The sequence below is a fragment of the Trichosurus vulpecula genome, chromosome 2 (genome assembly GCF_011100635.1).
Source record: "Trichosurus vulpecula isolate mTriVul1 chromosome 2, mTriVul1.pri, whole genome shotgun sequence".
NCBI classification, from domain to species: Eukaryota; Metazoa; Chordata; class Mammalia; order Diprotodontia; family Phalangeridae; genus Trichosurus; species Trichosurus vulpecula.
In genome coordinates, this window is record NC_050574.1 from 352948331 (window position 1) to 352962684 (window position 14354).

A 14354-nucleotide genomic window follows, 5' to 3' on the forward strand; every position below is an offset into this window, starting at 1 on the left:
TTTCATACAATATGAGATTTGACTTTCACGTCAACCCTCTAAGGCAGAGCGGACTCATTAGAAAAGAGCCCGATGATGGGAAAAATTGGAGGCAAAAGGAGAAAGGGACAGCAGGGAATGAAGCGAACAGATAATGTCATGGAAGTAATAAACATGAGCTTGTACAGGCTTTGAGGGATAGTGGAGGATAGAAGAGCCTAACATACTGTGGTCCCTGGGGACACAACTGAACAGCAAGAAAGTAGAATGTAAAACCCTTTGGAAAATGCAAAATGCAATTTAAATGTCAGTTACTAGTATGGGAATTAAATATTCGCTAATGGCTAACATATAGCATTTTACAGTTGACAAGGAATTTTATGTAATGTAATGTATACTTTATAGTTTATAAAGGATGTCATATAGTATTTCACATGTGTTTCATAACAACAGTCTAAGGGGGGTGACAAAGGGAGTGTTTTCTTCATTTTGGAGAAGAGATTTGAAGCCAAGCCTTCCGGAGTTAGTATAGCACTTTATCTGCCATACTATGATATTAGTTGTCAAATTCAGGCCTTCTGAATAGTAAGGATATTTTCTTCCCCTGAGCCATGTCACCTTCTTTATTATTTCTTGACTCAGATCTCATGAAAAGAAAGTCTCTTCCTTCCCTCTGCACTTCTCTTTGCCCTTGGATATTAGCTGGGGATTAAAGTGCTCTTCTCGGTCTATGTGAGAAAGATGGAATAAGTATTTACTAGATATGTTCATTGCATTGTTAACAGGTTTCTTTTCCATTAAGTTGTTCATTCTATCTTGCCCTTTGAAAAAAGTACCTAGACAATTTAAAATATGTGTGTCTAAGGAGTAGATGCATTTTAAATGGTGCCACACAGTCCATTTGAGAATATGACAAAAGGAAACAATCCACCAAAAAGCGTGTCCTAGACTGAGGATGATTGTTCCAGAGGTCCTCACCTTTAAAATTATTAAAGATCCCTGCCTGAGAAAGGCGTTTCACTTATTAAGTCTGTGGATAGAGAATTCATTCAAGAAACATGTATTTAGTGTTGTCGACACACAATGTAGTTACTGTGTTAGGCATTGGCAGAGACACAAAAATGAAGAAATTATGGTTCCTTCCTTAAAAGAGCTTGAACTCCATTGGGCCACTTTACAGATAAGCAGAATCATTAGATAGTCTTGTTTTCCTTTCATCTACAAACATTTCTTGAGGTCCTTTGGATTACTAGTTGTCGTTTGTCCTTCCTTCTCGAAGAGGACCATGACATCAGGAAGGCAATGCCATGACTTGCAAGTGAATTGGATTCAAGTGAGGGAGGACCGTGCAAAGGTACCAGCCTCACTCTCTCCTCTGGAGCCGTCTGGGTCCAGTGGCAAGATATAGATCAGGATGACTGGAGATGGCTCCAGATTACTAGTAGAGCACATCTGATAATAGGAAGGACAATCCTTAATAAAATGGTATTAGGCTGAAGGAAAAATAAGAAGACAAGTAAGAGGCAGTGCCTTCTTTTAAGAAGGTTATACTCTGGGGCAGCTAGGTGATGCTGTGAATAGAGCACTGGCCCTGGAGTCAGGAGGACCTGAGCTCAAATGTGACTTCAGACACTTGACGCTTACTAGTGGCCATGGGCAAGTCACTTAAGCCCGATTGCCTCTCTTTCTCTCCCTACAAAAAAGAGAAGGTTATAATCTACTTAGAGGAGTTTGATCCTGGAAGAGGAGGAACTATGAAGATAATTTTATTTATTCTAAGGTAAGACATTTGCATTGGGAAAGAGGGTTTCTAGAGGAAATACTTTGATCCAACATAAAGGAATATATAGAAAATGGTGGAAATTTCATACACTATGATTGGTGTAAAGGGAGAGTTTGGGTGAGAGGTATCAGATCCCCTCACATAGGCTGTTTTCTATTTATTATCCTAGAAAGCTGTCTAGCCCATGGCTCTTGCTAAAGCTGTATTCCTTGAATTATTTGTTACCACTAGATGGCATTATTCTCTGCCCACATGTATTTGATTCCCACTTTGGCCATATTCATGAAAGCTTAATCAACATGGGCTCCATCAATTTGTACAACTGGCTTATTTCTTTTTGTGGGCAAACCTTTATGAGAAACCTTATCAGAAACATTCTGAAAAACCCAAACTAAATTGTTATCCTAGGTCACCTTCTCTAGCTCTTTTATTAAACATTTTTTCAGTGAATTCTGCAGGGTTAGAGGTTATATAGTTTCCCCTGCAGGAGCTACATGGGCTCACTCTGAGGAAACAGCCATCTAATGTTGGGTTTTTTTAGCTTGTTTCCCTTTGATTGAGGGGAGAGATTAAAAATCAGGGTGGTAGGAGGTGAGCATGACTAAAATTCCCAGTATCTTCCCTCTGTCTATTTTTAAAATATCCACCAGTGCTCACCACATAGCAAAATCTACATTACTATTTTGAGACGCATCCTGGTCTTAAAAATAACAGTTTTGGCATTGGAAGGGACTAATGAGATCAACCCCATTGTGTTTAATGAGAAAATAGAGACCTATTAAAGTGAAGGGTCTTGGCCAAGGTCATACTACTAGTTAGTAGCAGAGCAGAGAATTTTAAAACTCCGGACTCCCTAATTCAAAACTTTTTCTACTGCATTATACTATCTCCCTCCCTCAGTCAAGCAATACATTAGTGACTTCATAATCTTGCTTCTGACATTTCCAAGAATCTATTGAATAGCTTCATGAACTTCTCAGTGGTTTTATGTTTAGGTTTTACCTTTCATGTATATATCATCTAGTCCTAGGAATTTCCTACTGTTGGATTTCTCAACGAAATCCAAGCTTTAAGTCTCTACTCTGACTATTTTTTCTATATCCTATTTTTAAATACCTTAAAAAGTTTAATTGTTGAATAGCAGCTAGAATGACACACTGAGAATGGACGTCAAAGGTTACAGTGTAGACCGGACTGCTAGATTACCTCTGATCTTGCTCCAATCCCTGGAAAAGGTTAGTTAAAACCCACCATTTTTTTCCTGTAGGAACTCCAAAGAGTCCTTTGTTCTCAAACCACTGTATTCTTAAGTAAAATGTAAACTTTATGAGAGTGAGGACCATCCCTTATCTGTACTCATATTCTTAGCACCTATCACAGTTTTGGAGATACAGTAAGTATTTAATAAATGTTGGTTCATTGACTGATCAATGACATAGATCTTTCATCAAAACAAACGAAATAAATTTCTAAATTTGATTGCCTAAAAACAGATTCAGTTTGGTGTATTTGATTTCAGGGAGTCCTGGAACGCGAAGAGAGCAAAATCCTTCATTTTCAATTTGAGGTCTTGGAGGCTAAAGTAGAACTTGAAAGGAAACTTGTAGAGAAAGAAGAAGAAATTGAAAACTTGAGGTATTTAAGACTGATATAACAAGTAGTCATTATGCATTTCCTTCATTAGCTTTAACCAAACTGAACTCATTATGTCTTTATAGTCACACTGCTCTCCTTACTTTCATTTAGCATATCATTGAATATACTAACCCAGAATCTCTGACTGTCCAAAGAATCATCTCAGTTGTCTTCCTTTCCTGGAATGAGTGTGTGTGTGTGTGTGTGTGTGTGTGTGTGTGTGTGTGTGTGTAGATGAGAGAGAGAGAGGGAGGAGTGGGGAGGAGAGGGGAAGGGGGATGGGAGGAGGAAGGGAGGAAGGAGGAAGGGGAGGGAGAGGGAAAGGAGGGGGGAGAGACAGACAGAGGCAGAGAGACAGAGACAGAGAGAGACAGACAGAGAGACAAGAGAGGAGAGGGGGAGGAGGAGGAGGAGGAGAAGGAGGGAAGGGAGAGGAAAAGGGGGAGGGGGTAGGGAGAGAGAGAAGAGAAAGGAGAGGGGGAGAGAGATGGAAATGACAAGAAAGAGGGGGAGAAGAGGGAGAGAGACAGAGACAGAGAGAGTTAGAGAGAAACCAGGAGAGACAGAGAGAAACAGAGAGAGAGAGAGAGAGAAATAGCTGGCTCTGAGTCACTGCTACTAGCTTGAATGTCTGTTTTGTATGTAGTCTTCCATATAGTCTTCTTTTTGGGGGGAGGGTGCCGTTGGTAGTGGTGGTGGGAGGATGCACTTCTTTTCATGTGTTGGCCTCTTCCCACCTTGAGATTGTAGGGGACTGACCATGTCTGCAATTTCCTTGAAAGCTATTCACAAGGCACGCAGCATTCCTTTACCTATAGCAGATGTTTAATAAATCAATGATTCTTGAAGGGGGTGCTATAGCACCAGCAGTGTGCCACTAGATATTCTGTGAAATTTGGATAGTCCAGATTTTAAACATTATAAACAATTTGGCCTAATATAAAATTTGTTTATCCAACATACATAATATGGTACATATAGTATTCATGAAATAAACAAAACTTGCCTGATACAGAAGTATATTGTATATTGCAGGTATGTCATTATCCTCATTATGTTGTGTAGTACTAGTATAATACATGATACAAATTTGATGCTTATTTTGTTAAACTTGAACTTATAAAGAACTGAACAAATGGCGTACTTTGTTGAAGAGAAGTCACACTCCTTCTCTGGGCTCTGGGCATTTTTTTGTGGCTCTCCACCATCCTTGAAATGTTCTCCCTCCTCCTCTTTGACTCTTTGATTCCTTGGCTTCTTTCAAGGCCCAGCTAAAATCCCACCTTCAACAGGAAGCCTTTCCCAATCCCTCTTAATTCTGTTGCCTTTCCTCGGATCATTTCCTATTTATTCTATATATAGCTTGTTTGCATATTGTCTCTCTCATCAGATTGTGAGCTCATTAAGGGCAGCTACTGTCATTTGCCTCTTTTTGTATCCCCAGTGCTTGGCACATGCTAGGCTAGGAGAGGGGAACCTGCTGCCTTGAGGCCACATGTGTCCCTCTAGGTCCTCAACTGCAGTCCTTTGACTGGATCCAAACTTCACAGAACAAATCCCCACAATAAAAAGATTTGTTCTGTAAAACTTGGACTCAGTCAAGAGGCTGCACCCGAGGACCTAGAAGGCCATATGTGGCCTCGAGGCTGCAGGTTCCCCATTCCTGTACTAGGTACTTAACACATACTTGTGTCAACTAATAGACTAATGTATGTTTCCCAGTTCTTCTGTGGTGATGTTCACTTTAAACATTTCCATTGTGATGATTCCTTATGGGAGCAAAAAAATATTTTTTTCGCTTATTTATTTATTTTGGAGAATCACTGCAGTAAATATTAGCTGACTGACACCAACTTTAAAGTAAGAAAGAGGAGTCTTTCCTGCCCCTCCCCCACCATCTTCTAGGATTCAGTTGTGGCACAGTAAGACTTTTACTTACCCTACATACTGCTGTTCCCCAGGGACTCATTGCCTGCTTTACAGCATCTGCTTGCATTGGTGTGAAGACAGAAATTTAAGTGGCTTCTTGAATCTCTGTTGAAGCAGTATTAGTTAAGTAGTCAGGACAATGAATTTAAAAACTTAACCAAGGGGAGAATCCACATCCCTTAATGCCACCCATCACACGCTGAGGATGTTTAATATGCCATTTCTCAGTCCCTCAATTAAATGAAGACGATAAAAAGGAGCCCTTTGCCTGTCTCTGAAGGGGGTAACAAAGATCAGTGAATCTGTTTACAAAGCCTTTCAAACTTTATAGATGAAAGGTACTATTAGAAACACAGGGAATTTGTGATTATCTTTTCTATCTGATTTGAAGGAACAGATCAAAGGACATTTATTAAATGTTTACTATGTGCCAAGCACTGGGCTAAGCGCCAGATATGTAAATAGAAAAGCAAGTCAGCCCCTATTCTTAAGGAATACACTACCTAGCTGTGTGACCTTGGTCAAGTCACTTAACCTCTGTTGACCTTACTTTCCTCATTTGTAAAATGGAGATAGTAACAGTGCCTACCTCCCAGAGCTTTGATGAGGATCAAATGAAACAGTAATTATAAAGTAATTATGAGAAATTATAAGAAAATTTTAAAAAATTATAAGAAAAAATAATTATAAAGTACTTAGCACAGTGGCTTACATATAATAAGCAGTACATAAATGTTAACTGCTGTTGTTGTTATGCATAGGTGGTTTCAGCCCCAAGGCCAATGAAAAGGTCCCTTTGGTCCTTATGATGTAGTGGCAAAAAAGGTGGTAATGTATTTTCTTTAATGGCATTAATGGTATTTCCATTAATAAAAACTAGATTGGCTCCTGCTGTTGAATCATTTGACAGGGCAAAGGACTTTGGCAGTAAGAACTTTCTCTTCTTTGTTTTCAGTAGTTTGGGCTGCAGCACCTGCAAAGACAGTTGCCAGGTTGCATTTTCACAAGCGTTTCCTCTAAGGACCACCGTTTTGAGAGCAAGGGTGGGGAGTAGGGCCTGGTGGTCAAAGGGGCACTGCTGTCCCCTAGACTTTTGGCCTTAGCTTCCAGTTTGTAGTGGTTGATCTCCACTTGGCGGTGGTGGTGACGGTGGACACAGTAAGCCCCTTTTTCACAAAGGCAGGATAGATGATCTGGGAGGCATTTCTCTTCTCAGGCTCTCAGGGTCTGAAATGAGATGGTGGTTGAGAAGGCTTGACCCTCCTGGCACATGCCAGCTCCTTTTCTCCCTTGTGGTGTTTCATATCTCCAGCTAGACTGGCCTGACTACTTCATTGCTCAGCAGATGGTCCTGGGGGTAGGAATACTGAGCCTCTTCTCCACAGGCCTTACTCTCTTGGATGACGGCTTTCAGGGGCTGAGCTGGAAGCAGTGAAGGCAGCCCAAGGACAAAGATACTGATATTCCTGGGTTACTTGGGCTCATGGTATACAAACATACCTAAGGAATACACATGTATGCCTTCCATCTTTCTCTCAATTGATAGCTCCTAAATTCTCTCTTCCGTGGGCAAGAGAAGAAAGAAATTCAAGTCTACCATTCAGCTGTCAGATAGTTGCTCCTCATAGGTTTGGAAAATAGTTTAAAAAATAAAAAGGAAAAAAACACTTTTTATAAAAAATTCAAAACCATTCAAATATATTCTGTAATTGGCTCATTTCTACGGCCCATTGTCGGATGAAACTCCTACTTGGGTCAAGTTTTTAATGAGGATGTCGAAAATTCAGCAGTATCTCATGCTTCAGGTTACCTATGCCCTAGTATATGAAAACTCGAGCCTAAACAATGAACTGTAGTGAATGATTCATTTCTCCTTCTAAGGCCCTATGTCATCGTCCAAATGGACTTTCTTGATGAAAGGCAGAAATACTAGGACTCGAGAGTTGTCCTACTTTGAGGAGGAGGAAAATAAATGCCTTCTTGTGCAGTTAAATAAAATGATTTCAGGTAGTGTCAAATGAATACCTATAAATAAACTCAGCCAAGGAAAAATGAATCCTCAGAGAGGCTGTATCTCATCAGGCACATGTGAGTGGTATGGAGCAATTTGCCAGTTATTATAATCTTAGTTCGAAGGAAGCAGTAGATCTAAACAGCTATCTAACAGTTCGGAGAAGAAAGTACCAAAGGCTAGGCATGAGAAATGAAGAACTGAACAAAGGGGAGGCAGGAGAATGGTGGCTGAGCTTTACTCAATTATTCATAGCAACTATAATAATAGATACATTCAGAACAGACATTAGAATGTCTCCATAGCCCATCTCCACTCTGTGTGGTTGTGGGCAGTGGCCACATGGCTCTGTTCCTGGAACGCCAGAATGGCAAAGTTTATGCTATTGTGTACGAGTATGTGATAGCTCCTAAATCATGATAGGTCATGAATAGGAGGGACCTGAGAGGACTGGGCTGGATCCCCAAAATGGGAGAGGCGGATAAGCATTAAAATCAAAGAAACCAGCCTCCGAGGGTAAAACAAGACAGGATGTCTAAAACTGGTTAGTAGTAAATAGATCCACAGGAATTCGGTTCAATCCACATTCATTTGTGTGTAGAGCATTGTGGGAGAGATGCAAAGATAAATCCCTGTCCTCCTGGAGCTTATTCTCATTTGGACATATATCGTTTTCCTTTACTATAATACAAAATAATATGTAAATGCATAAGAGAGAGTAAAGAAAGACTACAAAAGTTCTGGGAAAGGGATAAGATCATGCACTAGGGAAGTCAGTGAAGGCTTCGAGAGAGAGTTGACATTTGTGCCAGCCCTTAGAACAGTGGTATCAAACTTGAGCAGAAACAGGGGCCACAGATCTGTCCATAAGGATCCTTGTAGGATGCCTATTAGCTTGGTTTGAAAATGTAATGTTACCTATGTTTTCTCATATTTTTATTTATTTTGTTATTTCCCAATTATGTTTTACATTTTTGATTCAGACAACACTTGGGTGTGTTCTGGGCAGCCTGTGGAGCATGTGTCTGACAGCTCTGATTCAGGAGATTGGTAGGCTATAGAGGCATACTGGGCATAGGGAACAACATGAGCAAAGGCGGAGAAGTGGGAAAGTATAGAATGTGAATATAGAGAATGATAAGTAATGCAGTTAAGCCCAAGTATAGTTTATATGGAGTATAGTTTATATTGAGTTAAGGCAGAAAAGTAGGTTGCCAGATTCTGGAGGACCTCAAATACAAGCTAAGAGTTTGAACTTCTCTCAATAGGCCACAAGGAGCTCTTTCTTGGAGGTTTCTAGAAGTGATATATGACCAGTCTGGCGGGGGGTGGGGAGACTTGTGACCTTCTAGGTCCTTGGGTATAGCCTTTTGACTGAGTCCAAGTTTTACAGAACAAATCCTTTTATTAAGGGGATTTGTTCTGTGAAGTTTGGATTCAGTCAAAGGGCCGCACTTGAGAACCTAGGGGGCCACATGTGGCCTCGAAGCTGCAGGTTCCCCACCTCTGGACCACTTCTATACCTAAGGATGCCTAGATTCTTAAGGTTGAAGTGCTTTTCCTCACCCAGACCTCTTTCTTCATGGACCTCTCAGAATTGTTTAATTTCTTCTGACTCAGTTATATCTTTATAAGTATGTGTATAAACTTTTGAACTTTAAAAATCTTATTTATTTATTCCGTTTCTGTGGAACATGGCAGGTTTTTTAAAGAAGATGTCACATAGTAATTTCTTTTCATGTCCCAAATCTGTTGTTTAAAAAAAATAAAATCAAATCAGGAAAAAGAAGAAATGGATTTCATAAATATCTATCCAACCCAAACCTGAGTAGTCATCCCCTCAACATAATCTCTGACAAGAGGCCATTATTCAGCCTTTGCTGGAAGTGATAGGGAACCATGCAGTATTAGGGAACCCACTACTTCCCGAAGCAACCCATCTATCACCTTTGAACTATTCTGATGACTAGGGGTGTGATTTTCTTAGTCTCTACACCTTCCACCATTTGCTCCTAGTTCCAGGTCAAATAGAACAAGCCTAATATTTCGTTCAAATGATAGACTTTCAAATATTTGAATATAGCTATTATGATCTACCCCCACCAAAACTTCTCTTCTCCACACTAAACATGCCTAGTTCTTAGGATTGTAGGATCTTTGAGCAAGAAGCAATCTTTGGGTTCCTTGAGACTGAGCTCATCATTTTAGAGGTGAAGAAACTGAGATTTGGGGCAGTAAAATGACTGGCTCATGGTCTCTCAGATAGAAAGCAGTAGAAACAGGATTCAAGATCAATATGCAACTACTCAGAATGTTACATTCTTTCCTTCATGACATAGGTCTTTGAACCAATCCTCAGCACGTCTGGTCCTTTCCGCATCCTGAGAGCGTGTGTCCTAGCTTGCTAGTGTTCTTCCCAAAACACAGGACCCACAATACAGTACTCTATATGTGTTCAGTCCAACAGATACATCGCTTTCCTTGTTCTTAATGCTACTCTTCCCTTGATGCACCCTAAGGTTGTGTGAGCCTTCTTACCCACTAATTCATACATTGGACTCATGCCAAGCCTTCAGCCGACCATGATCCTAGATCCTTTTCATACACGTATAAATTCACATACTTGTTAAAAAAAAGAGATGCCACTAGACATTTATCTTACTAAATTTTGCCTCATTAGATTTAGTCCATTGGTCAAACTTGGATCTTGATTCTTTCATCCAACGTGTTAACTCTCTCTTGTAACATCTACAGATCTGATCAAAATGATAGATAACATCTGTATGCAAACTAATGCTAAAGCAAAGGGCTTTATCTATATTATCTCATTTGATCATCACAACCCTCCTATCATCTCTATTTTACAGATGTGGAAACTGAGGTTGAGAGGTTAAGTGACTTGATAAGCATGCTACCTATTCCTTCCTCCAAGTTATTGATGAAAGTGCTGCAAAAACCCAAGGACATATGTCTGGGGCACTTCTCTAGAGCACCTCCTTCAGATTGACATCTACCAGTTATTGTATTTGACTCTTTGGGTCTAATCCAATAGGAGCAGCATTACTGAGTATGTACTAGGTACTTCTCTTACTAGTACCTAAAACTATACCTACTGGTAGCTGCTAGATTCTGGGATACAATGATTAAATGAAATATAGTCCTTCCTCTAAAGGAGTGATTTGACCAATGTTCTACAGGGGTGATTCAACATGTAAATAGAACTACTTACATGACAATTTAAGGGATAATTTGCTCTGGCCATTCAACTGAATATACCTAATAACCATTACTCTAGAACACTTGTTTCAGTATTGTCTAAGAGACTATCATGGGACACAAACATATTTTAGTAAGGCACTTGACAATGTCTGTGGCATTTCCCTGATCTACCAGTCCAATAGTCCTATCCAAAAGCGGGGTGGGGGGATGACCTATTCTTAATGAAACCATCCTGTTTCTGAGCTGTTGTTACTTTTTTACATAAGTAGTCATGAACTATGCCTTCAATAACATATTCTCTCATTTCTCCAGGAATTAAAGTCAAGCTCTGTGGCCTATAGTTTGCAAACTCTATCTTCTTCTCTCTTTAGAGAATTGGAATGACTCTGGCCCATCTCCAATCCTGCATCACTTCTCCTGTTCACCACAATTTTTCAGAAATGAAAGATAGTGGTTAAACAATCACATATGTCTGTTCTTTCTGTTCCCCGGGGTATAGTTTGTTCAAGCCAGTGATTTGAGGACCGTGATCCTGAGGCAATTTTCTATTTCAATTTCAGCTGCCTCTATATTTATCTCATCCGGAGACCTAGTGGTGATGGTAATGTTGGCTAGCTGGTTGGGTAGTAAGTGTTTAGGTAGAGACACTTCTCTGACACCCTAAGCAAGAGAATTTCAGTCTTTCCTACATATGATTTCCTCAAGTCTTATGATCACTGTCATTGACATAAAGTTACTGCTAATAGTAAAAGTTTGGTTGCTGGCCTAGGAACCTCTGTGAGTCTCAGAAAAGAGGATGTGGTCTTGACAGTCTGCTTAGAGATCAATCAATTAAATCTTAGACATCCACCGGAAGACAGAGCAACAATTTATCTGCTAGGAAGCCCCAGCTACTAACACATGAATGTAGTTGACTTACCTTGTTAATTAAGTGAATGCTGGGCCTTCTGCAAATACCAGTCACATCTTCCCTAAACTAAACTAAAGCAAATCAAGGGAACATAGAAATTGCATTTCTGGTGGAGAACTGTGAACTATGTGTGATATATTAATAACAGGGGCCCAAAGGGATAGCATTTAGTAGGGCCTAGTTGGTTAAAAAGATGGGTTCTGACTTTTTTATTTGGTTTAAGCTTTAATGTCTGAGCAGTTAAATAATTGTGTTTATTTTGATATGATGGATTTTACTTTTATTTTTTTACTGGATGCCGGATTTGGCCCGATCTTCATTTATTTTGTCCCTTCTAGTTGTGGAAACACTTCAGGTAAAGGAACTTTCTAGCTTTCCACAAGTTTCTAGAACTTGTACAGCTCTTACTATGCTGGGTCATGTAGTGGAGAGTAGATTAGGTAGATTTTTTTAAAAATCCCTTTGTTCTATGAAGACTTTAGATATGTCCTGAAACAACCACCACCACAAAAATAGCTAATATTTATATAGTGCTTTAAGATTTGCAAAGTGCTTGGTACTATGCTCCCTGAGACCCCTCTAAATAGAATAGATTAGAAAACTCCCTCCCAAACTTTGACTTAAGGAGGATTTCCAGGCCAGGCAACTCTTCATTTCCATCCAGCTTCACTTCTTTGGACTTTTTCCTCATGCCTTTGAGCTAGGTACCCTTACCCAGCCCCCTCCACTTTTCAGCTTTCTTCATTTGTTTTCTTCCCCCAGTGGATTATAAGCTCTTTGAGGGTAGGCACTATCTTGCTTTTTTTGTACTTGTATTCCCAGCACTTAGCACAGTACCTGGCACATAGTAGGTGCTTCATAAATGTTTATTGACTGACTGGCTGATTTGACAAATGTGATTTCATTTTATCCTTACAACAATCCTGAGAGTTAGATGCTAATAAAGACTGAGATTCTTAGCATAGCCCACAGATCCCAATGATGCTTCCATTGGCTGATTGACTGATAACTACCCCTTCACCTCTTCTCTTTGTAATCCTTCTCCAGGAAGTTTTTCTTCTACTTCTCTAAAGCTGCGAACATGACAGAAGCATTGTGGGTCCAAATGAAGATGCCCAGTTCTGACTGGGAATCCTTCTCTGTTGTCTCATACTTTTTTTGGCAGAGAATAACTCCATTCATCCCATTGCTAAGCAACAAGAGTTGAATTCATCTTTAACATCTTTAACCACCACTTTGATTCCTACCAGACTTTATTAGTTAATTGATTCACAAAGTTTCCTTAAATGAAATCAGACAAATTAGAGATAATAAAACCAATATTTTTCAGATCTAGAAATGTAATAGTGCTAGGATGAATTAGCTTTAAATTAATGTTTGATCAGTTAAATGATTGTGTTCATTTTGATGAAATGGAGATTTTTTTTTCATTTGCTGCTAGATTTGACCACATCTTCATTTATCTTTTTCCCCTCCTCTAGTTGTGGGTATACTGCAGGTAGAGGGACTTTCCAGCAAACTGTCCTGGCCATGGAGTGTGTCATTTGCCTATGAAATGACAGCTTCCTCAAGGACATTTCTTAAGATTTCTTGAATCTATATATAAGGTATTGATTGGCATGGACATATTCACACTGATGAAGAATAGCTTCTGAAACACTTGTCTGCTGGTAGATTCTTATAAAACTTAAAAAAAAAGTAAATCTCTCCATTTTCAACTTAGAAGTGAACATAGTTACAAAAGTATAGCATGACTATTTGTTGTCTTGACAATGGAAAGTTTGAGTAGAATATATTCCCATATAGAGGATTTTGACTCAAGGCTCTTAAATGAATGACTCTTAAAGGAAGAAGCTTTGAGAGAAATGTTCTGGTGCTCTAAAAACAGCACTTTGTTTTTCCAACGTAAGAGCTTTAGAATTCATGTGAAGTTCACCCACCTATATCTGTCTGTATCACAGTCCTCCCACCCCTATTCCTTATCCCTGTCTGACACTTGGAAGAAAAGGAATTGGAGGTGGGGGAGGATTGCGGAAAGAAATATTGAAATATTTGAAAGAAAAGAAGTGCAGATGAAAGAGAAATATGTGCCCAGTGCAATGGATTAAGAAAGTAGTAATGCATCTGCACAATGTCACCACATTCTGATTCTAACCTCTGCTTATCACAAGTTGACGTGTCTATGTAAAGTGTGTAAAGTGCTTTTAAGTCTCTGCAACAACCCTGTGAGGTAGATTCTATCATTCCCCCTTCATGTTGCAGATGAGGAAACTGAGGCTCAGAGAGGTTTAGTGTCTTGCCTATGGTCACCCAGCTAAGAAATGTCTGGTGTGAGATCTGAACTCAGCTCTTCTTGAATACAAACACTCTCTTCATGATGCCTCCTTGACTGTAGTCAGAGACAGTGGGGCCTCCGTCTCATTTGACCTCCATCCTATCACTACTCGGATGCATTGGGGGATAAGCTATATCCATTCACTCTTCATCCTTCAATTCCTCCTGTGTTTATTTATAAAAGAGGCCTTTGGTCATAATGGGCTTACTTTATTAAAAATAATTAAACAGTCCTAATTCAAGTTCTTAGTAATCTTTTTTTCTGACCCAGCACCTGATACTTTTTTTTTCTGTTTATGCTGCTGGACTCTTTGAGAGGAAAATGAAACCTCCTTTTGCCCTTCTTAAGCTCTGTCCCATTCATAGAACTTGCTAATGAGCAGTGCCCAGTGGAGAGTGTGCACCTCCAAAGGTTTACCGCTGGGCAGTTCACAGGATGCTTTCATCCTTTGCAAATGAAATTGCTGCACAGATTGTGTCATTGCAGAGAAATCCTTCAGTCTCTCAGATATGATGCCCTTATGGACTGGTGATTTCATTCAAGCAGTTAACTC

The 14354-nt window shown here is 39.7% G+C and overlaps 1 protein-coding gene across 1 annotated transcript in view; it reads left to right on the plus strand.

The window, feature by feature from the left end:
- The window catches only part of MYH15 (myosin heavy chain 15), a 110216-nt gene that overhangs the window by 68569 nt on the left and 27293 nt on the right, over positions 1-14354 (plus strand). The window contains 1 exon segment of the mRNA XM_036744129.1: positions 3282-3397. Coding sequence (XP_036600024.1) covers positions 3282-3397 — 116 coding nt within the window.